The sequence below is a fragment of the Calliphora vicina genome, chromosome 5, assembly GCF_958450345.1.
Source record: "Calliphora vicina chromosome 5, idCalVici1.1, whole genome shotgun sequence".
Taxonomy (NCBI): domain Eukaryota; kingdom Metazoa; phylum Arthropoda; class Insecta; order Diptera; family Calliphoridae; genus Calliphora; species Calliphora vicina.
In genome coordinates this window covers 96044526-96070868 of record NC_088784.1, presented here as the reverse complement: position 1 = coordinate 96070868, position 26343 = coordinate 96044526, and the positions used below count along the sequence as shown (strand labels likewise).

Here is a 26343-nt window from a genome sequence, read left to right as displayed (position 1 = left end):
TGCACAAATAACAATTTTTGTTTTATCCACAATTTGAATTGATTGCAACTACAATACATAGTAGATGTGGCAGTCATACATGCGTGCCACATGATGATGACTTAGCAAGAACAGCATCAAAAAAAGAAAATAATGATAAAACAGAAAAACTGAACAACTGAAAAACTCAAAAAATCAAGCACAAAATTTATGTGCACCTCAGTGAGTAAAGAGAAGCGTAGAGTTGTGGAAAATTTGCATATCAAGTCATATACATACAGATTGATTTCAAATAAATAAATGTCTTCTTCTACTTTTTTTTGTGTAGCCCTCACATACAGCGAACACATAGTGTAAAGGGGCGCTGAAAAAAAAACGTAGACAATTTGTAAAATATGCCGCAGTAAGACGTGATTATGGCTGAATTTTAAATATTTATTACTTATTGCTGCTTCTGTTTTTAAACGCCAAAGATACGAATATATGCAGCATTTGAAATTCACAGAAATTTTTATTAAAATTCTTTTATATAAATATTTTAACAATAATGGTTTTTAATTTCCTTTTTTTTGGCCATGGAGGGGATTATTGGTGTGTTATTGTGTTTCTTGCTTGATTTTATCAGCAATTTTTGAAAGTTCTAATTAGAATTTTTTTAATATCCTTAAATTATTTTCAACTTCCTTGTTATCCTAAGGACATTTATCTAATGTATTTCTAATTATAAGGGTAAATGCGTTTTACATATTCCTAACTTCTTGTACTCCTCATCACGGTAATAAATAATTTATTAATTCCACAATTGGTTGTCTTGACTGCAAACAAGCCCAAAAACAATTTATTTTGTATATGAAAACCATAGAAATTTGCGAAATCAGTAAAGATATTTGCCTTTAAGTCTCTAAAATGTTAATTTTTTTTCTAAAAACAAATCATAAGGACACGACGAATTGTTATTTGAGACGTTTAAACATTATTTTTTAATCTTCAAAGTCTATTTTTTACACTATTTTTTCTTTTTAAAATATTTTAATCTTTAATCCGATTTTTCACGAAAAGAGCTTTTTCACAAAATTAGTTTTTTACCAAACTAGAAAAGGAATAGTGCTATATTCGGCTATGCCGTATAAGGTAAGATTGATAAAAATTAAAAAAAAATTATCTAAAAACAAAATATTGATGAGAAAAAATTCGGGTTAAAAAAATTTCCAAAAGTATGACTTAGTAATTGACAATAAGCTAAAATCAAAGTAGTAGCGGTTTCTTGTTTTTATCACAACCACCTGCGGGCTGATTTCCTCGACTTTAAACAGCAACAGAAACAGGACTATATCCGATAATATTGCTCTATCAATCATGATTGTAAGTTATTTGGCTGCTTAGAAAAGTTGATTTCAACAGATATACAGAGAGACACTTTGCTCAAAATAAACTTTTTTTTGAATAATATGTTTTTCAATGAAGTTTTGTAAAAAAAACGAGTTTTAAGAAAAAATAAATTTTACCTGAAAAATCTCCAGATTTTTTCACGAAAATAAATTTTATTTCTTTTTACGAAAATAATTATTTAACAAATTTATTTCAAAATGTTCCAATATTTTATACAAAAAGAAATAGAGCTATATTCTGCTGTGCCGAATCTTATAAACCCTTCACAAAATTATACTTTAAAATACATTTTTTTAAATGTTTTTAGCTAAAAAAGTTTTAAACATTTTTTTATTTTTTTTTTAAAAAAAGTTTTTTCCATTTTTTTTTTTAAGTTTTTAAATATAATTTTTTAGGAAATATAAATTATGACAAAAAAATTTTTTGATGAAAAAAAAAATTGGGTTAAAAAAGATTTTTTCACGAACATAAATTTTATCTCTTTTTACGAAAATAATTATTTAACAAATTTGTTTCAAAATGTTTCATAATTTACAAAACAAGTAAGAGAGCTATATTCTGCTGTGCCGAATCTTATATACCCTTCACCAAATTATACTTTAAAATAATTTTTTTTGAATATTTTTAGCTAAACAAATTTAAAAATTTTTTTTTATAAATTTTTTATTTTTTTTTAAAAAAGTGTTTCCCATTTTTTTTTTAATTTATAAATATGACAAAAAAAAATTTTTGATGAAAAAAAAATTCGGGTTAAAAAATATTTTTCCCGATTTTGACCCAACTTACTATAGCCTTATATACATCTTTGCAATGGACTTTGAAATATCTATCATTAGATATCCATATTGTCTATATTAATTACTTAGTAATCCATATATAGATCAAAAATATGCCAAAAATCTAGGTTGTCCTGGTTATTTCCTTACATCTCATTTGTCGATTTTAAAAAGCAACCGGAGCCGGAAGAATTCCCGATATATTGATGAATGAATCATGTATGTAAGTAATTTGTGGGCTACGGAAAGTTGATTTCAACATGCAGGTCAGACGGACAAATTGTTTTAAAGCTTTGTTCACGAATACAGAAAAAGCTTTTTATGTATAAAAACAATTTTTTCTGTTAGAAAAGATTTTTTATAAAAAATTATTTGTATTAAAGTCCTTTTGTGACTTTGACACAAGATTTTTAAAAAAAGCTTTTTTTGTGAAAACTATTTTTTATGTGTAAAAAGCTTTTTTAAAAAAACTTATTTTTCTAAAAAGATTTATCTTTGTTTTTTTGTTTCTTCACTGAAAATTGTTTCTTTTTGTATGAAAGTCAGAAATAAGCCATTCTGAAATAAAAGTTTTGATTTTTTTTAAAAAAAATTATTTTTTTTGTACAATAAATTTGAGGTGGCAAAAATCAAAATTACACGTGCCCCTAAAAAATATTGAATAAACCTCTTTTACAGTAAATTGTCCAACGAAATGACACTCTTATTACAATCAGATTTTTGGTTCAGAAGATATAGCCTTTCAAAGTGATCTTCAGTTTTCAAAAAAACAGACAATTTGTAGGTGATTTGGTCCGCTTTCAGATACAATATATCAAAAACTGCGTAACAGATCGTCATTATTTTTTATTCTTTTGATAGATATATTTATTAAGAAAAGAATAAATAAAAATTGTACTGTTTGCTTTGTATTTGTCCAGGTAAATCGATATTTACCAACTATCCATTTTTTCAATATTTCTCAACTTTGAACGAAAATAAAAAAAACTATCAATTTCTATATTTACATTATTTTCAAAATAAGTGCTTTGATTATTCATTTACCTAATGAAAAAATGTCCAGCTGCCCGTTCTTGCCCCATTTTTTGGTAGAGTTAAAATTTTGAAAAAAGACATGGTTTCAAAAATGACATATGACCGTAAAATCCACCAAAACTTTTTTTTTAAAAAAAAAAAATTTTTTTAATCATTTCTGGAATAATTTTAAATCATTAAAAAATATTTTATTTTACTTCCCATAAAATTGATTTTTCCACAAATTTCAATTTTGCTAACCCATAAGTAGCCACCTGAAAGGCGTAGAACCATTTTCAAACACTCATTTCATATGCTGATCAATTATCTATCACATGCCTTTTAAATTGGAAAAGAAGCTTTTTTATATAAAATTCAATGAAATGTTTTTTCATCAAAGAGACAAAAAATGTTTTTTTTTTTCAATGATAATGTAGCATGTTTTTCAAACATATTTTTATGTTTCTGGAAAACAAATAAACAATTTTGAAATAGCATTTTTCCAAAATTTAGTTTTTCACAGAAAAATAATTATTATTTTCCACAAAAAAGTTTTTACAAAAGAAACTTTACTTTATACAAAATTCTTTTTACAGCAAAAGCATTTTACAAAATATTTTCCAAAAAGCTCTTTTTTCAAGGATATAAAACAAAAAGCAGTTTTCATCAAAAAGTCTTTCTTGCACAAAAAAACGAACTAACTTTAATAAAAACAATTGTTTTTTACAAGAAAATATTATCCCATAGATATAGAAGAGCTTTTTTTTAAAAGAATAAGCTCTAGGTTTCTTTTTCACAATAAAGCTTTTATCAAAAAAAGTTTGTTTTTTAAATGAAATTTCTTAAAAAAATCTCTAAAAAGTTAATTTTTACTAAAAAATAACTTTTTTTACATATGGGCGATTCCACGAGAATCGCTACCACGACTGAAAACACAAAAACCCTTGAAACTTTTTTCAAGATGATTTGAATAGAAGAAAATAATAAAATGTTACTATGTGAAAGTATTTAGATCATATTACAATATTTTAAAGTCAAAAATAATAGTTTAAACTGATTACATTTAATTTTTTAATGTTTTAGGCTAAAATTGCGGCGAACACTAGGCTCCCAATTAGCTTGTAGTATGAAATGAATTTGACTCTGATTGTTTTTTTGCTATTGTCAAATTGTTTATTGAAACCGAATGTATATTTTCTATTCACTTTTTTAGTTTTTGTATACATACATATATTTACAGAATATATATTGTTTTATTATAAGAGAAAAATCTGTCACGTACGGTATGTCACTTACGATATTAAATTTTATTTATTATAAAATCATCCAAAGATTGTTTTTATTTAAATATGATGGATTGTAAAGGAAAAATATTTCGTTTAGTGTAAGAAATTAAAAGAAAACATAACGCCTCTCACGATTTGAATATTTTCGCATATTTCTACATGTAACTCAAAATGAGTTCCGTTTTATGTCACGTACGATATACCCTTATTTCGCTCTATATTTTGGACAACAATATTTCGAAAGAACTTTTTATAATTTTAAAATATATTACCCTCTGAATGGAACATAAAGACCAAATTATTTTTCAGATATTCTTATTTTTGCAAAATCTATTCCACTCTATAGGCGTACAAATGTCACGTACGATGATATGGAATTACCCATATCATTAAACCCTAAACTGCGTAGGTTATTTACAAGTCATTAAAAATCGTATTCCCACTTTAAAAAATTTTCTATTCTAATCATTTATTTCTTATTTATCTGTTTTCTTCAGTAATACCAATAATAATAAAAACCTATAAAAATAAAACATTAAATTCTAATAAAGAAAATATTCAAAGAAATCTCACTCATTTGAGTATTTAAGTTGTATTTGAACCTTAAACAACATGTAGTTAGAGTTATAAGTAAAAATTGATGTCCTACAGAGTAGTGAGTGAGTAGTTGCTGTGGTGGAGTATGGTGGTCAGTGGTCATAAAAAATTATATTTTTGTTTTATGTTTATTACACACCATAGAATAACAATTTATGTTAAGTGAAAACTATTGTAAAATTGATAATTTTAAGAAAATAAAACATGGACTTTTATATGAAAACACAGTCGTAAAAAAAACGGACATAAAATCATAGTAAAGTAATTTATTGAAAATATACAATATAAAGAATATTTAAAAAAAAAATTTAATATTGATCTTAAGTGTTAGTTAGTTTTAGTTAACTAGGAAATTATGAATTTAATGTGTTTATTATCAGTAATATTTTGTAAGATTTATGTATTTTTTTTTAATAGACTTTTATGTTTAAAATCTTAAAACTTTCTTTTAGTTAATTAATATTTTAAGTTAAATTATGACTGCATTTTCAAGTGACTTTATTTAGAAACTTTAATTTCCGTTTGTCATAAATTCTTTCTTTCAATTATCTAAAACTATTTACTATCTTTTAAATTGATTATAAAAAGAAATTCGAAATCATTGAGACTTCAAATTGTGCTGGCTGTATATTTGCTCTAATTAGTGATATTATAGTTAGTTTTTGGTCAAATAACTATTTAATTTCATTGCTTATTATATACAATTATTGCCAAATTCTCTATGCTCCACAAAATGCTGCAATATTTAGTATTTGCTTAAATGCTGCATACTACTTTCAAACTCCATTTCATGTTGCTTAACGTAAATACGTATGAATGTACCTCATTATCGTAATGAGCCACCATATAAAAATTCATTCTAGCTGAATATACTCTCTCGTATGTAACTAGTACTCAAATTATATAGAAATATTTTACTTATTAACACATGGTATAAGTTTTTCTTTCCCTGGATACTTGAGCAAAATTCTACCACAAGAACTTCAATGAAATTACATAGAAATTTCACAAATTACTCCATATTCTTGGTGTAGTTCAATGTGTAGTTTTTTTTTTTTTTTTGATTTTTCTGGAGGAAAATTATAGTAAATTTAGCAAATTGTTGTTTTCAAGAATGTACGCTTTTAAATTGCATCATGAGGAACGGGAATAAAAAGAAATAGCTCACATTAGCATTCTGCAAAAATTTAGCAGTTGAACAGACAGTTAGAAAAGATTGGCATGAAATGGGAAATAATTAGGGATATTCTTTTAAACAAGAAATAAATTACGTGTTCACAGTTGAGGTGGTAAAATTTAGCTATTTATAGTTCAACTTGTTTACCAATTAAATATTAGGTCCTATTCTATAATATTAATAGTGGGAATTATGTACCTACTCTACAATAGTCAAGGAGATAAACTCGGATATCATGTAATTACATTATATACAACAATATGACAAGTTTAATTTTCTAAAACCTTTAAGTACATTTTCGTAATTCCCATAAAGAAAAGAAATGAAGTCTTTCGCTAATGGGGTCCAAAAATTGTTCTTAAATAAAAATTAACAAATAATAGAAAACATAAAGAATTGGAATTTGTTTATGTTAAATATAGCACATATAATTTTTTTAATAAAAAGGAATCGCGGAAAAAACTCCATTTGATTTGATACTATAGACCTTTAAACAACTAAGTGGTGCATGACCCCCTGCTACTCTTCCAACAACAAATTGTCAATGAAATTAAATATACGTTTGTTATACCAAGAAATATTTATCCAATTCCGCAAACTGGGGTCAGATAAGTTAAATACATATAATTTTCATAAATATGAAATTTTTATTTGTTATAGCTCTCAATTTGTGTGTTTAAATCACTCTCATTAACAAAAAACACAACTGAAATAAACTAGTTTTATACAAAATATTTGTCATTCTTTTAGAAAGCTTGGTATTGAAAATTAGCAAATTTCATTGAGTAATAAAAAAGTTATAGACCCAAATGTGCGACAACGTTGAAAAAAAAATAGAAACAAAAATTTCCCAAAACAATTTCCAACCTTGCTGGCTTAGCTTGGTTTGTTTTTGCAGGTATGATTGTTGTTGTTTCTCTTCAAGCAACCGGAGAGTAGCTTTTGTATACATTCGAATTGAACTTTCTTTCATTGAAATGGACAATAAAGTCAAATTTTCTCGTCTGAATAAACCAATATCTTTGCCTGGATCTAATTGAAAATTTCTTTAATGGAATGAAAGTTTGCATCACCAGCATGATTACATTCTCAAGATAATTGTCATGGCATTGACTTTATTATCCAGGAAACGAAGTTTCTAATTGATGGACATTTTCTTAGATAAAAAAGGAACTTTTTGTAGCTGTCCTTGAAGGGTTTCGAAGTTTGGAGACTGAAATGTCTGCACATCGTGGGAGTGTTTATAATTTAAGCTATCTCCTTATTTCTAGTTGATTATACTCTCGTGATGCCTTATCTCGGCTCGTCTAAGTGCGATCAGTACCGGCAATGCCAGGTCAGAAATCTGCTACCAGTTCCCCTCTTTACGCATAATATATGTATCTAAATTCAGTGGTTCTATAGTTGGCATATCTGGTCCACTAAAGCGCGGTTCAGCATCATCCTACTCCAGACATCTTGGGCACATAGGTTAGCAGGTAGTTTAGGATACTTCCATGATTCCTGTGAAATTGAGTCATATCGTAACAGAGACATCCGTGAGTTCTTCGATACCATTCTAATGTATTCGGGATGATATTGTATGTCCATTTTCTCTTAGTAGAAATGTCTTTGCTGGGCTGGTATGTGGTGCCTGACACAGTCACTGTCTAACATTATGTTTAGATATTTTAAAGACCTGGGTGTTTCCTACTCTAGTAATCACACATATATTGTGTATAGCAAATTCAAGCCTATAAAATCTGGTTGTAACAGTTTCACTGTTTCCGAGGGAAACAACTTTCCATTGATACTGATGTCGATGAGTTGAACATTTTTGGCCGAGTATAAATTGGGGCGTTGCGGAGTTAATATCTAATTTTCCTGGATGCGTTAGAATAATGAATTTTTAGCTCCAACGAGGATTGCTATGTTGCTATATTTTTATACCATTCCCCATGAGCGGTATTCCGTTGTAATTTCTACATCATTTTCACTTGCGACCCCACAAAGTATATATATTCTGGATCGTTATCGATAGCGAAGTCGATATAGCCATGACCGTCTATCCGTCTGTATGTTGAAATCAACTTTCCTTAGCCCCCAAATAACTTATAAACATGATTAAATGAATATATCGGGAATTCTACCATCTCGGTTGATATTTAAAATCGAGAAAATTGGTCCACAGATGCCTGAGATATAAGGAAAAAACCGGACATCCTCGATTTTTGATCTATATCTGGATTACTAAATCATTAATATAGACAATATGGATATCTAATGATAGATATTTCGAAGTATATTGCAACGATGGACCTACAATAGGTTAAAATCGGGAAAAATATTTTTTAAACCGAATTTTTGTTTAACAAAAAAATTTGTTTGTCATAAAATTTTTTCAATAATAAATTTAAAAAAAATTCTTTTTTAAAAATGAAAAAAAAAATATTTTAAAAAAACAATTTCGAAATTTTTTTTTTTAAATTTTCAAAATACGTTTTTAAAAAATATTTTTTTTTAAATTTTGTTTACCTAAAAATATTTAAAATTTGTATCTTAAAGTATAATTTGGTGAAGGGTATATAAGATTCGGGACAGCCGAATATAGCTCTCTTAATTGTTTTATTTAAAGGCGTGTCTACGGAGCAATTTTACAGTAGTTTTCACTATTGTCTAGTTATTTGTCTGAATCCAATTTATATACTTCTGGCTCGCTCATTGATACATTTTTAATGAAAACAGATGTCAATTGGGTCCTTTATACATCTCAAGTAAACTATCGTGAAGTCAATTGTCACAATCTAGGGTGTAGTCAGTTCAAACTTTATTTGCACTGCTCTCTAGCATATAGTTATTTTACCCACCATAATTAATATATCAGAGAAACAATTGTCCCTAAGTGTATCAATGTAATCCGGAGTTTAGTCTTTGTAGTTTGGACACGCACGGTTTAAAATATCAAGTCACATAGTAAATTATGTAACCCTAGTTATAGGTAAAATCACAAGTTCGGGGACAGTTAGCCAGATCTACTGTGCAATTCTTGTGTTATCTGCAGGTTATTAAAGATTGCAATTTCCTTATCATAGGAACTTCCCTATTGTTTGCATTCAGCAACGAAATAAGGTTAATATAAAACCAAATTGCTAAAACAACCAATTTTTTCTTCCAGAAATTAGGAGGCGATAGCAAAAATTCTTTATAATTTGACTGTTGAATGATAAAATGCCTGCAACTTTGAAAGTACTCAAAAAAAAATCAGCCATAGAGGAGTATAAGAAATTACACATTGTTTAGCATAGGAATTTCTAAGGAACTACGATAGTTTATTCATAGTTGCTATTAGAGGTACTAGGAACCTTAATTTGTTGGAGCACAAAAACATGCATACTTGCAACACACACAAATGCAGCCAACAGCAACTATACCAACAATCCCAACCGGCCAAATAATCGAAAGCAAACATTTTCGTTAAATGATTTGAGAATTTTTACAAAAAAGTTTTGTAATTGTAAACCATTCTCCATCGATATTGTTAATGATTCATTATTGATATCGCTATCGAACCTTCAATAATGAAAGTTTTGTCATAAACTATGCGACAGGTGAAATTTTTTCGAGCGATATTCATTCTCGAATGTTTGTAAGTTAAATTGTTGGAATGCTCTGGTTAGGTGGTATGTTTTATTAAGAATAATGAGTATGTGTGGAAAATTGATATATCGTATGCTTACTGTGCAAATGTGATAAGTCGCATTTCAAAATAAAATTCTTTTATCTTCTATATATATAAAAATTAAATGGTCCATGTATGTAATGTCACCACGTGAGAACGGCTGGAGCGATTTGGCTGATTTTTTTTTATTCGATTCGAAATTTTCAGGAGATGGTTTGTAAAGAAAAAAAATTCAACAATTCCGGTTAAAACTCGGAATTTATTTTTTTGTGAGTCCAGTCAACTGTAATAAAAAAGCTCCCTAAAGTATGCAGTACAAAATTAGATATTTTATTTGCAAATAAATAAGAACAGGCTGGTGTGCGTGGGTTGGAGAAACTTGATGAACTAACATTAGTAAATGCTACCGGGGCAATCAACTAGTTTTAAATATTTTTGAAATCTGTTAATGAGTGTATTTTTACTTATCCTAACGTGTTGCATTAAAATCTTAATTTTAATAAAATGTGGACTTAGCACATTTGCTCACTAAGCTAGCGATATGTAAGTAAATGTGTGTATGTGTTGAAAACTCTTTACAATTTTCCGTTTTCTAATTTTCGAAAAAAGGTATTATGCTGGAAAAATTATGGAAAATTACTTTTCTTTTATTTTCTTCCTATTTTTTTTTGTGTTGTTCATTATTTTCGTATGTATTTTATTTTTAGCTAGAAGTACACAACTTAAGTATAATTTGTAATATTTCTTTCAACACATTGTCTTACAACGTTTTGATTATGTGTGGGGATGTTTGTGTATTTGTTCATTTTTTGCCTTGGGGTGATTGTTTTTCATTTTAACTTTTATTTCAAAGCTTTTTGTTTTTCTCCTTAAGTTGTTATATATATATTTTCTTTCATTCCTTTTTCGATTACTCCAACATACATTTAGATGGCACATATACTAAGGCAGAGTGATTAGAAATAAATCGGGAGAATGAAAGGAGTTAATTCTTGTAAAGAATTTGAAAGTAAACTAAAAATTGTACTCTTAAACATTTTGTGAGAAGTAAATACCTAAAAAGATGTTTAAATACTAGATTAGAATATAGACATTACCAAACCACTTCTTAGTAATGCATAAAGTAATTAGTAGTCATTACGAATTATATTAATCATATATTTTCTGGATTATTTTAATCAATAATGATTTCACTAAAACCTAGTTACAAATATATGTTTGTAATTCTTTACTTTGTTTTTTGCCATTCCATAGTAATTATCAACAAATTCCTACTTCTTTTAGTATTTTTTGATCTTTTGTTTTTTGGTTCATACTGATTTATAGCAAACATACAAAGTGTTGAGAGTTTATTTCTTTCATTTCATTCTTAACATATATACACCATCATAAACGAAATAACCCCTTGGGTAACATTTTCAAAGTTTTCCTTTTGTAATTTTTTTTTGTAAATTAGAAACACACAAAGTAAAAAAAACCTATAGCAAATACAAAGAATAGAAGAAAACTTTTCAACATATAGGAAAATTATTATTACTCCTCCTTTTATAAATAAAACAGAAAAACAAAACAATTTCTTATTAATTTTCCTAGTATTTGAGGAATATATGGAAAAGGGTTTATAGGTAAACTGTTTTATGAAAATCCCTTTCAATTAAAGAGTAGAAATGTAGAAAGCAGCAAAGTATTTGAAAAAGTTTGAGGGCTTTAACTCAGTTTTATTTTATTTAGTTCTTTGTATTGACTCCTACATACCAGTAAGTACTTACTTAGAAGCAGTTTATTAATGTATGTTATAATGCAAGGCTTAAAAAACATTCTATGTCTACAAAGAATACTAATTATGCTGTGTTGCAAAGAAAGTGATTAAATGTATTGATAGGTTTAATTAAGAACTTAAAAAAAGCCCTTAAAAATTTTTGATTTTTTTTTCAGGTAAATATCACTTTTTTAAAATTTTAAACACGCCTACTTTGTAAAGTTGTTGAAGAGGGCGGTGTATAAATTTTAAAATTTATATTATTTTGTCATAAGTTTTTTCTAAATACAAAAAGCTTAAAAGTAAAAATATTTTTTCTTTAGCCACGCCTACTTTCTAAAATTGTTAAAGTGGGCGGTCTAAAAATTTTAAAATTTATTTTTCTCTGTTTTAAACTGTTTTCAAATACATGTTTTCCTATTAAAAATAAAATAAGATACAAATTTTACCTAAAGACAAAATTTTATTTTCCCTACTTCTAAAAAAGTATCACAACTTTGACATTTTACTATTAATTATTAGTAAATAATAGCTTATTTTATTTAGAATAAATAAGGCTTTCAAACAAATTATGCCAATTCTAGTCATATACATATAAAAAATTAAAAAAATGTTGATATTAAAAACAATTGTAATTTTTGCACTTTATTTAAAAATTAATGTTTGAAATGACTATTATTTGAATAAATATTCTTAAAGCTGTATTTAGTTATAGTAATTTCCCAGGTTAAGAAAATTAAAATATTTGAGGAGCCGCAGAACAAAAAATACTTTTTTGAAAATTTAAAAATTTTGGGAAATTGATTTTTTCTAGAAGATTTCAACCCAAATATTATAAAATTACCAAAAAATCAATTTGTGAAAAAATTCGAAAAAGTACCTTTTGTTATGCGGCTCCTCATTTTAGAATATTAATTGTACATTAATATAGATTTTTTATTAATTTTGTTTAATATTTCCTATTTTTACAAAAAAACAACCAAATCTCCACCTACCAAAAGTAAAAATCGCTTTTTTTCAATTTTAGCCACGCCCATTTTTTAAAATTGTTAAAGTGGGCGGGGTATAGATTTGAAAATTTAAATTCTTTTAACATAAACTGGTTGTAAAGGCTTTCTAAATAAGATTTGTGTTACAATTAATTTGTTTTTTTTAAATAAAAATTGGAAAAATTAAATAAAATAAAAATTTTAAATTGCGAAAAAATTGGAATTACAATATTTTGAAAAAGTTTCACAACTATGATATTTGTAGATACACTTTTGTAAAGGTTTGTTTATTTTATTTTTTAATAAATTATACTTAAAAAACATTTTTTTAGTTTTAGCTACGCCCTGTTTGTAAAAAATGGGCGGGATCTAAAAAATAAATTTTCCAAAAATTTTATTTTAAATTCCCCTATTTAGAAAAAGTATCACAACATTGGTATTTTATCAATAATTTATGTGAAGAAAAGCTAATTTTGTTTAAAATAAATCAGGATTTCCAAAATATGTTTGAAATGATACACAGAGAAAACAGATTCGTGATAACAACCGAATTTGTTGCCAATCGAATGATTCTGTCTTAGTGACCGAATTTTAAAGTTGTGGCTACAATATTTTGGAAGGGGCAACTAAAGTTTGGTTGCCTCAACTGAAATTGTTCTTTATCAACTGACTTTCTGTAGTTAGAACTGAAAAATTCTATGTGTGCAACCGAATCATTCGATTGGCAATAAATTCAGTTGCTATCACGAATCTGTTTTCTCTGTGTAGACATTTAAAACAAATTTTTTAAATAATTTGTCGCTAAAGTTGAATAATTAAAAATTCAAAATGTTTGACATTGAAATCAAAAAAGCCCATGGAAGCCCATACTATTTAAAAAATTGGAAACTGATAGAAATTCGGGTCAAATACAAAACTTATACAAATCGGGTCGAAATCACTTTATGAACAGATTTAACAATGTCCATCCGTCTGGCTGTACATTTGTACAGCTCTCAAATTAAAGGATACTTCGATGCTTTCACCTATCCCCTATTCAAATGCTTCATGCCTTAAGTTCTGAGGGTTGTGGGCCTTTAAAAATTTTGGCGACAATTGTTATTTCAAGTTAATTAAGTTTGTTCTATATAAAATTGATAAATTTTCTTCTAAATTATTTTCACATACCAACACGTTTAATAGTTATATTTCTTAGCATTCAAAATATTTCCTCTACCCATAAAAATCTATTCCAAATTCAAAACTATTTAACAAAAATGTTTCCTGATGAGAGATATTTTTAAAGAAAAACAAATATAAAACAGGCTATTAAAAACGCTACATTAAAATGATAGTATTTTCTTTATTACCAAAGCTTTAGGATTAAAAACATAAACCCCAATAGAAAACAAACCAATTTTGGGGATGTACCCAATACCGACGGTACACACTCTCGCTTCGATCATCACACATCACAAAAAAAACAAGCCATAAAACTGTCAATTTTGTTAGAAAATTAATGACAAACTACAGATAAATTTTAATGGACTAAAAAGTCAAAAGATGTGTTTTTGTGTAAAATGGTCTAGTGGATTATAAAAATAAAATAAAAATTTAGGGGCTGGGTAATTCACTAAAATTTTTTTCTGGTTGTTTGTTCATAAATTATAATTAATTAATGCAGTGTTGTCTATATTTGTCTACATATTTGTTAAATATAATTATTAAATTACTTCCACTATATGTTGTCAAGCTAATTTGCCTTTTCATATGCAAAATATTATAATTTTCTGTAATTTAGTTGATTTAGTTTCCTGTTAAATACATGTAATGTGTAAAACATAAAGCTGGCAAAATGTTGCAGCAAATATATAAAGTCTGTCTGTCTCTGACAGTGACAATCATGAGCAGTAAAAATGACAAAACGTATAATACATGTACAATATTTGTAGAATAACAACAAAATTATCATATTTATAATTATAATTGTATAATTTGTTTAAATTTATAAATAAACACACCTAGTTATAAATACAAAAAAATAAAATATAAAAAAAATATTTAATTTTTATGTTGTTTTTAAACAGAACTTTTTTCTGTAAAACTGAATATTTAATGTAAACAACAATTGTGGGTATAAAACGGCTTGTAAAAGCCCTACACATGAAATGAGCTACTAAATAGGAAATTTTTATTTATAGAAGAGTAAGAGTTAAAAACTGAAACAAAAATATGATTTTCTTCCTTTTCTTCCTTCCACGCTGTTATTAACATTGTTTATATGTACATTAAAATTAACTGTTAAATCTGCTAATATTAACATTAAAGCTGCTAAAAGCTCTAGATGATCATTATGGAAATAGAACATTCTAGTTTTGTCCTTTAGATAATTCATGAAACTACTAGAAGATGGCACTGTGTATATAAATAGTAACAGCGAGTTGCAGAGGAGACAGTATATCGTAGGCGCTGTTAGAATTAATATCAACTGTATTACCAGTGTATTCTTATCAATTATAAAGTGTGTGTAATTATTAAAAAAGAGTGACTATTTAAAATGTTGTGTAGGATTTTAATAAAAAAGTAGTTGTTTAAGGGAAACAAACCACCGTTTTTAAAAGGTAAAAACGTAAATATAATATTACTCATACGTCCTCTAAGTAGGAATAATTGAATACTTCATCTTCACATTTTTTAAATTTTTAAATAAACAAAAATTATTTGAAAATTTTTGATTTAAAAAAAAATTTAATTTTTTCATAAAATTTTCGAATTTCACTGCATTTAATTTAAAATTTTTGTTTGCAAAGACCATTATTTGAATACAGTTTTTGTAAATCTGATTTATTCTAAATAAAATAAACTGGTTTTAACTTAACTCGAATGACAAATATCTAAGTTGTGGTACTTTAGCTAAATAGGGATATTTCAATTTTGGAGTGTACTTGATGTACGACTTTGAACATTTAATGGATCCTAAACCAGTCATTTCCAAACCGATTTTAAATTTTAAAAAAGACTTTGAGAGGAAATGTTTAGGTCTTTGAAATAGTATGCATACAAATTTCTAAAAATCAAAAAAAATATATAAATTTGTAATTTTTTTCAACTTTGATGACCATAAATTACAAATTTTTGTTTAAAACGATTACTATTTGAATGAATTTTTTTTAAGCCTGATTCGTTCTAAACAAATTGAGTTAAGCTTCACTTAAATTTCTAGTCTTATGTTAAAGTTGTAATACTTAATCCAAATAGGGACATTTACATTTTGACTTGTGCTTGATGTATGACTATGAGCACTTAACGTTTCCTAGCAAAGTCATTTGCAAAGCGATTTGAAATTGTTAAAAAGGCTTGGAAAGAAAATTTTTATTTCTTTAAAACACATCAGGAAAATTAAAAATATTTGAAAATTTCTTTAAAAATTTTAAACAAATTTTTCTAAATTTTTCATCACTTGTTTCAAAATTTTCCAACATTGATGACAAAAATTAAAATTTTTTGTTAAAAACTACTATTATTTAAAAACACTTTCGAAAATTATTGTGAATAAAGTATGTTAATCCCCACTTAAATAGCTTGCTAAATGTCAAAGTTTTAATACTTAATCAAAATAGGGACATTTAAATATTGGCTTGTATTTGATATATGACTTTGAGAACTTAAAGAATATTAAAGCAGTCATTTCTAAATCAATTTAAAATATTTAAAAGGACATAGAAAGGAAATTTGTTGGCCTTCAAAATAATATACACATTTCTAACCCTAAACTAAAAGTATTTAATAATTTTTCTTAAAATATAAAAAATTAACAATTTTTTTTTTTTTTTAATTTTAACTTCGTAGCCATTTATTTAACAAATTTTGTTTGAAATTAATATCATTTGAATTATTTGTTGCAAAGCGCCATATATGCAGAATTAGAAAATCTAATTCTTGTAAAAATGTATACACAAATACTTTTATAAGAAAGAAAATTAAAATTTTGGAATTGGGAAGAATTTTTTTTATTAAATTTTTACTAAATTTTAGAAAAAGTCTTGTAAATCTTTAAAATCACAATTCAATAGTATTTAGAAACAAATTGTGACAAAAAAACTAGAAATATAAAAATTTTCTTGCCGCCCACTTTAACATTTTCTCAAAGTGGGCGTGACTAGTAATCAAAAAGTCTTACTTTCACTTTTGAGTTTGATCTAAAATTGATTATAGATGGAGATTTGCATGGTTTTTTAACAAATTTGTCAATATTAATAATTTCAATTATGCAATTATTGCAATTATTTGAATAATTTCAGTTTTCCTATTCAGAGAAACCATCATAACTTTGGAAATTTACAATCGTTTGGTTTTGTTCAGAATAAATATAATACTTAGTTTGAAAGCCTCATTAATTCTGTATCAAAAAAGATAAGCTTTAGAAATATGTATGAAAATTTATAAAAAGTTTGAAACTTATTATAAATAGAGAAATATAAAAAAGTAGTAATTTTTAATTTTGGTTTAATTAATTGAAATAATTTGGAAAAAATTCTTTAAATAATAATTCAAATAATATGTAAAACCAATTTAGGACAAATAAAAATAAATTTTAGAATTTAGACCCCACTTTCACAATTTTATAAAGTGGGCGTGGCTAAATTTTAAAAAATCTTTAAAATCATAATTCAAATAGTATTTAGAAACAAATTGTGACAACAAAAAATAGAAATATAAAAATTTGCTTGCCGCCCACTTTAACATTTTCTCAAAGTGGGCGTGACTAGTAATCAAAAAGTCTGACTTTCACTTTTGGTTTGATCTAAAATTGATTATAGATGGAGATTTACATGGGTTTTTAACAAATTTCTCAATATTAATAATTTCAATTATGCAATTATTAGAATAATTTCAGTTTTCCTATTCAGAGAAACCATCACAAATTTGGAAATTTACAATCGTTTGGTTTTGTTCAGAATAAATATAATACTTAGTTTGAAAGCCTCATTAATTCTATATCAAAAAAGATAACCTTTAGAAATTATATAGTAATTTATAAAAAGTTTGAAACTTATTATAAATAGAGAAATATAAAAAAAGTAGTAATTTATAATTTTGGTTTAATTAATTTAAATAATTTGGAAAAAAATATTTTAAATAATAATTCAAATAGTATGTAAAACAAATTTAGGACAAATATTATAAATTTTAGAATTTAGATCCCGCCCACTTTCACATTTTTACAAAGTGGGCGTGGCTAAATTTTAGAAAAATCTTTAAAATCATAATTCAAATAGTATTTAAAAACAAATTGTGACAAAAAAATAGAAATATAAAAATTTGCTTGCCGCCCACTTTAACATTTTCTCAAAGTGGGCGTGACTAGTACTCAAAAAGTCTTACTTTCACTTTTCAGTTTGCTATAAAATTGTTTATAACTGGAGATTTGCTTATTTTTATAACAAATTTTGTAAATATTAAATAAAATTAAAAAATCTACCCATTGTGCAAAAATTATCAGGTATTTCTCAGAAACAACCACAACTTTATTAATTTACAATCGTTTGCAGTGAAGGATAGCTGGTTTTATGCAGAATAAATAGGTCTTTTATAATATTTATTCAAAAATATTCATTTCAAATATAATTAGGAAATGAAATGCAGCCAAAATTAAAATATTTGGAAAAAAGGTTATAAAATGTTTAAATTATTAAAAATTGTTTTATATATTCACATTATATTGTAAGTCCTTATAAAACAACTAGTTATTATAGCCCTTACCTGTAACTAGTTTTTCTAGTGATGTCAAAGTAATGACTGTCACCAACTTGATGACAAACTCTTTGACTAACTTAAGCGGATCCTAACTAAACCAACACAGTCTCACTTACTTACAAAACCTAAAGCAGGGGAGTTTTTTTTTAGATTTTTTTTTCGTTTGACATTCCTGTTGTAATTCACTCATTTAATATGCGTATGTGTGGACTGTAATTACCATGTTGCCAATGTTTTTGTCATTTTTTTTTGCTTTACACATCTAAAATAACAAGTAAGAAAAAAACTTAAAAAAATATATCTATGTATGTATAATAAAATGAAAAACTTTTTTATATGCTAATTTAAAATTTTATACATACAAAAAAGAAACATAAAATGACAGAAAAACTTCAACAAACGACAACATGAACAACATTTAAATACACACACAAAATATACAGACGGACGGACAGAAAGTATGCAAGTACCAGCTAACAGATGCATGCTTAAAACTATGGACAAAAGGACAGACGGACGGACAGACAGACAGACTTAGAAATAGACATGTTAGTCAAGTTAGCTAAACTAAACGGGCAGGCAGTCAGTCATTCAGCCACAGTCACATAGAAAGAAGTTAACAACATTTTTAACGTTTAAATTGTTTGTCTGTTAAACAACAACAAAAGGGAAACATCAACTTACTACAATGTCTCAACTTGCATTTAACAACCATCATCATCATCATCACCGTCGTCATTATTATTGTCGTTGCAGTTGTGGCCATTGCCATAGAATTCATAAATATTTAGTAGACAAAAACCCAAAAGACCATCATCAATCCTTCCTTGAAGGTGTATCTTGTATGAAGAATTCATATATAAGGTATAGAGCAAGTGACTCTCAGGTTTACACAAGTATAAGCAATTTGAATAGATTTAATAAATAATGTAAAATATCGAAATTGTTTGTGAGCATCTATCTAGTTTAAGAATTCAAATAATAAATATTAATTAGCTTAGTTATCTCAGAAATGAATCTATAAAATTAAATCATGTAATGACCTAGAGTAAATAACACCTTTTTAGATAAATTCAAAGAGACACCTTAAATCTCCTGATAACACCATACGACACTCAATATTAGACACAAACCGGATGATATACGTCTGAAACAATAAATTAAATGGGGTTTTTCATTTCGTGATCCTGTTTCCTTTTAAAAGGACTTCAAATTTTCAGAGGAATTAATTTTTAAAAAAAGTTTTAAAATACTTCTAATCATCCTACTATGTCAAATTTGGTGTCAAATGATCAAGAAGAGTTGTAAAATATTTCGTATTATTTCTATTTTATCCTGTAAGGATCAAAAGATGTCAAAAATGTCCTTTAAAATTTTTATCCTTGAATATCCTTTTAGATTTCCAATAATTTTTCTTTTTAAAAATAGTGAGTTAAAGATCCAAATATTGAATACCACATGCAAAAATTTCATCCTTCTATCTTAACTACTTAAGTGTTAAAAAATATTTTTAAATTTGAATTATTTTATTTTTTATATTTTATTGTTGTGAAAAGCAACGAAGAAAACTTTTTAATAAACAAGTAAAATGGTATAGTCGGGCAAGCCCGACCTTATGATACTCTACACCGGGTATATGATTATAAAGAGTTTTATTTTGATATGAAACTTATTTGTGTTGAATCTTATTTGAATACACACATTTTCGGTAGTGGGCCTTATATGAGAGCTATGACTAATTATGGACCAATCGTCACAAAATTTGGTGGAATTAATTGCGAATATATGAAACAAATTTGTGTTGAATTTTGTTTGGATACTGACATATTTCAGAGATTTATGTATATTAATGACATTTTCGAGAATGTTGCTTATATGGGAGCTATGGAATATTGTTGACCGATAGTCACGAATTTTGGTCATGAGAGTTCGGCTTACATAAAACTTAATTGTGCTGAATTTGGTTTCAATATGTTTATAATTAAGATATTTATGAGAGCTTAACTATTTTCAAATAGGCCAATTGTATGCGGGCTAGGATAAATAATGGGCTGATTCTAAAAAAATTCAACATTCTTTGTCCTTGGGGCAATATAAAGGTTTGTGCCAAATTTTGTCGAATTATCTTTAAACCTGCGACCTGTAGTTTGATTACAAAGTTTACATGGATGGACGGACAGACGGACGGACATCGCTCAGTCGACTCACAAAGTGATCCTGAGCAGATTGTTATACTTTAAGGTGGGTGTTGGGACAATATTTTTGTTCTTTTGACATACAATTTGTCATTGTTGGAATAGCAGGAGAATTTTTAAATATTTTTTGAAAAATCTACTTCTTTGAAGGATCACGAAATGAAAAACTGAAAACACAGTTTTCCTCCATTAAATTTATAGTTTCCGACGCATATCATCCGGTTCGTGTCTAACGAATTTTTTCTCTATTTGTCGGACGGTATAATCCCCATTTCTTAGTAATATCTAAAATATTTGAAAAGCCCTATTTGTTCTGAATAAACCCAGCTATCACACACTTCAAACGATTGTAAATTGTCCAAGTAAAATCCGAAAAATCCCTGATAATTTTTGCACAATTGGTAGATTTTTTATTTTATTTAATATTTAGAAATTTGTTATAAAACTATGGAAATCTCCAATTGTGAGCTATTTTAGAACAAACTTAAAAGTAAAATCTATTTGTTTTATTTAAGCCCATACTCACTTTGTAGGATTGTGAAAATATGCGGGTTCTAGATTCTAAAATTTCTACTTTATTACACCCTACACTTTTTTGATCTATATCTGGATTCACCAAAAAAAAATTTTTATCATAAAATTATTTTCAGTAATAAATTTAGAATTTTTTTTTTTAAATAAAAAAAAATAAATAAAAATGAAATTTTGAAAAAAAAAATTTTATCATAAAATTATTTTCAGAATAAATTTAGAATTTTTTTGTAAAAATTCAAAAAAAAAATAATAATGAAATTTTGAAGAAAAAAAATTAGGAAATCATTTTCTAGTACAATTTAAGAATTAAGTTTTCCTTAATTCTTAAATTATTCTAATTTCACTTTAAGTTTCTAAATATTTCCGTAGAAATTTGAGCAATTTCTCAGGTTGAGAGAGAGAGATTTGACCCCGCTTGATTTTTTCTTTATGGGTTTTCTGACCATAAGTTTATGCTTATAAGCTACATAGACTTATGACTAAAATCAAGATACCTCAAACTCAAGATAACCAAGGTCAACACACAAATTTTGCCGAATCTATGCGGGAGAATCATTTAGTGTTGGTGCTCTCACATTTGTGATACCTTGATAATCTGCGTCGGACATTTAAAGATGTCATATTGGCAGACTCCAATTGAAATTTTTTTTAGGTCATTTGGCACATATATGCTCTTTGTAGTGCAGAGAGAATTCTATTGCTTACTTTATACATTCCATGTAATCTGGAGTGAAGACAATTGATACTTAGGTGTCTCTAAGTAATATAGAGTGTAGTCTCTTGAAACGTTTATTTTGTATTGCACTTTTTGTAAGTAATTCGTACAAACTGTTTTTATACAAATTGTGTTGATATAATTCTCATACAGTTTAATTTCTTTTTGCTTAAGTATACTGACATCCCATGTAATCTAGCGCGAAGTAGAGTTGTCGGAGGAAGGATTGTTTGTAAGCAATCGGTTGTTGGACTGTGTATAAGATGTCTTTTTAGCAGACAATTTGAGGTTAATGTGCATCCGTACATGTTAAAATAACTAGTTATGTAGCTGATTAAGTAACCAGTTAGGTAGCTAGTGATCTAAATGTCAATATGTAACCAATATGTGAATACAATGCGTTGACTACTCATTACAATCCAAAAGACTCAAGCTTAGCACGTTTTGAAATATCTAGTTACGTAGCTATGCATTTAGTTGTCACACTAAATTATATTTTAAATCACTAGTTCGGGAATGCCTCCTAGAAATGTTGGCATACATCGAGCTTTAGTACCTCGTTTTCAATTTCAACATCCTCTCTTTAGCTCTTTATTGGAAAACTTTAAATAATTGTTCAATTCACAAACTTCCCAGCAAAAACTTTCATTGCGAAGTGTAATAAGTTACAATGCTAAATTCTGGCTCTTCTAAGTGGTGAAATCAATCACAATATCATTTTAGCTCATTATTTTTTCACTTTTATGTCATTGGAGGCAAGTGCTTACCAAACTAGTTACAGGTAATGTCTTAAATGTCCCAATACATAATATGCTTATGCAAATGACTAGACCAGTGGTACGCAAAAAGAGGCATTTAATTTGTGTGCTCTTTTGGGTAAAAAATAAAATATCCACAACAACATCAAGAAACTGAATGAATTGTGTGTATTTTTAAGCTCTTTTGTTCACATTCGGGTTGTTTGACGAAAATCATCGTAACCTCAACAATATGAACGCCTACCATGGGACTAGACTGTAAGCAGTTAGGTAACATATAATAAATAAGTCTCATTATACAACTACTTCTGTGTAATGCAGTCGGTATGTAGTAGTCATTGCAAAGTAATTGCAAGTTTTTGCTGGGTATTGCATGAGTTGTATTTATATCATCTGATTTTATAAAAGTTATAAAAAAGTTTATGATAGTTCTTATGCATAAATGTGGTACAAAATTTTGCAGATTTGTATTGAATGCAGTATGAATTGTGTTTGCAGATATGAAATCATAAAAAATCGATTTTTTTTTAAACACAATAGCTTGTGAATTTTACAAATTATATTTAAAAATACTGGAGTTTTTATATTTTGTTTAGATCCTAGAAATTTATAGAAATCTTTAAGCATACATGTAACACTATAACTTCATTAAAAGAAAATGTCTTAAGCAAGCGCAGTCTAGCTAGCTGGCTTCCTCTTATTCGGTATTGTTTGGTATCCTGTTTAACATATTTAATGATCAATTTGTACAGGATGATATTTCTATTAGAGTGGTGGAAAACATAAAACAAGACATGATGTGACACATTATGCTTAACAACAATATGCAGCAAAAACCGTATGCAAAACTGGCTGAGCGAACAAATGTGAAACCACATGATAAGGTAAATAAGGTTCTAGACGAGCATGCAGCATAAATGTGGCATTATAATGATGATGACTGGCTGGATGGTTGGCTGCATGGATGGGAGCTTATTATCATAAGGCAAATCATGTTTAAAATTGCACATAAAGTCAATAGAAAACGTATGAACGGGGTAAGGACGTGTTTGTGTTAACTCGCCTAATGATGACATTCAAATCGTGGTTGTCATGACAGCCGTGCATTGCATTGCAGTGGCTGTGCTGTGATGTTGATGATGGTGTGATGAAGATGATGGTGCCAGTATTAGTGTAGTTTCTAATAATTTGCTTAACATGCTTATCAATTACTATTATTATTATTATTATTTTCATATTTTTCAGTTTGTTTTAAAACAAACTGCAGCTTATATGTATATAAGCTCATTTATATCTGCATGCAGATACCTACAATGTATGAATGAATGAGTCTGTGTCTTGTTGTATGTATGAATTTAGTTGCCACAAAAACGTGATTTTCATTTTTAATGAGCTTAAATATTTGCATATTATTTGGGTTATGATGTGCATAAAATCTACAGTATTAATTTCAATTTATAGCAAAAAAATATCCATAAAATATTTTGAAAAAAAAATTCAAAATATTTATAAAGCTAATATTCAATTAAAAATATACTGCAGTTTTAATATTTTATTAGTATTCCAACATTATTAAAACTAATTTAAGTTAATTGATTTAAAACATGCTAGAAAATAATATTAAATCTACTTAAATTCCTCTAACCATTATCATAAACCCAATTTCATTAGAAATTTAGTTTGAAAAGTTTTTAAAGGAAACTAAAAACAAAAACTAAAACAGCAAGAAAACCAATTGTTTTAAAATGTTTTTTTTATCTTGTCTATTTGCAGCTCAATATCAATCACCGCGTATAATTGAACATCCCACGGATTTGGTGGTTAAAAAGAATGAACCTGCTACATTGAATTGTAAAGTTGAGGGTAAACCCGAACCGACAATTGAATGGTTTAAGGTAAGTTTATCAGGCAACTTGCTCTAAATGAAATTGTTTTAGTTTTGGGAAGAAAAAAAGTTAAAGAAAATATAACAAAAATAAAAAAAGTAGTTGTAATATACACTGCGTAACGAAAATATAGTTATATAATGATAAAATTGGAAAAACCTGTAAATTATCTAAGAATTTACAAGACTTTATGAGATGAATGAGTGTATCAATATATAAGTTTATCAACCATGAGAAATATTAATCTAAGATCTCAAGAAAGTATATATTTATACACTTAATGTGTATAGCTTTCCAAATTTATTGAGCTGTATTTGTCTGTGGTGTGTTTAAATCACACTCACGTCCAAAATACTGAATGAAAATCCATGAGATTTTTTTAAGTTAGTTATCATTATTCTAAGTATGTTCCTATTGAAAATCATCTAAATCGGATAAAGTGCAAACTAATTATGATTTAAAATGTTTATCAACCTGGAAAAAAAATTTAACAGTGAGGCAGAATCGTAATTTTTTGGAAATAAAAACGGCATTCCTAATCGGCTGGTCCAATCAGGACAAAATTTGACATGAAAGTAGCCAAAGAGTATTCGAGTTTATGTTATTAAAATGGGGCCTACAAATTTTCCTGGGGCGGCGCTATGGAGGCTCAAATAGAGTATCTTCGACATGTAAAATTTTTAAACAAGTGCAATTTTTTTGTTTCCAATCCGATTTCAAAGCTTTTGTTTGGAAAGCTCTCGGCAAGTTCTTGAAAAAAACATGCTTGCATGTGCTCTTTATCTCTCACAATTTCCGAGTTATAGCCATTTCAAAATTGAATTTTAAAATTTTGCCATACCTTGGCCCGCTTTTTTAAAAATATAGGCCACATTTTTGGAGCCAATGGACTCGATTTTTTATGTTAGTTAGAAAACTAAATTACCAATAATATACAAAAGATTTCAGAGCAATATCGATTATGGATCAAAAAATAAACAAAAATTCAAAAAATAGTAGATTTTTGCAGTTTTTTGGGAGAAATCTTTTTTTTATTAAAAAAAACTTTCTTTAAGAAAATACAACTATGAACTCGATTTTTTTTTGTTAGTTAGAAAACGAAATTACCAATAATATACAAAAGATTTCAGATCAATATCGATTATGGATCCAAAAATAAAACAAAATTCAAAAAATAGTAGATTTTTGCAGTTTTTTTGGGAGAAATCTTTTTTTTATTAAAAAAAAACTTTCTTTAAGAACATACAACAATTTTATAGTTTTCTATAAGGTATCTTTACGTAAAACATTTTTGTATAAAAAACATCTCCCAATTTTCGAATATGTTGACCCTACTCCCTTCGGAATGTGACCTATTTTTTATCAAAATTTCAACTTTGACTCACATTTTTCTAAAATCCCAAAGCTGGGATCAGAAAAGGGAGAGCAGCTTTGGAAACCTTCATGTGTTCCCTATTTATCCCCAAAGTATTTTCTCAGCTGGGATGGAAATGTGGACCCTATGAGCAAAATTGTAAAAAATACCATTTATGAGATTTTCTCTGCAATTTTTAGGAATTGCGGGATTCCCTTTGACCTTTTGACAAGATTTTTTACACTTTGTTATTTTGAATGGCAAATTTAAAAAACATTGAAAACTTCATTGATTTTTGTTAATAAATCAAGATTTTATTACATATTTATTGAGTTTCTAAAACTAAAATTTGTATCAAAATTTTAATAGGATTGCAAATATTGCAACAATTTGATCCACATTTATTCCGTAATATTTTTTTTTGTTTAGATGAGATAATTTTTGGTTTTACAAAAAAATAAGTCAATATCTCATTTAGATTCAAAAATATGCCACTTTAAAACTCCCTCCTTCAAAAATATTGCACTTCTGGCTTTTCGGA

The 26343-nt window shown here is 27.1% G+C and overlaps 1 protein-coding gene across 3 annotated transcripts in view; it reads left to right on the top strand.

The window, feature by feature from the left end:
* Positions 1-26343, top strand: part of robo1 (roundabout 1) — a 170565-nt gene that overhangs the window by 66510 nt on the left and 77712 nt on the right. For all 3 annotated transcript variants that reach the window (XM_065510997.1, XM_065510996.1, XM_065510995.1), the window contains exon 2: positions 24336-24457. In XM_065510997.1, the coding sequence (XP_065367069.1) occupies positions 24336-24457 (122 nt within the window). The remainder of the gene's footprint in view (positions 1-24335; positions 24458-26343) is intronic.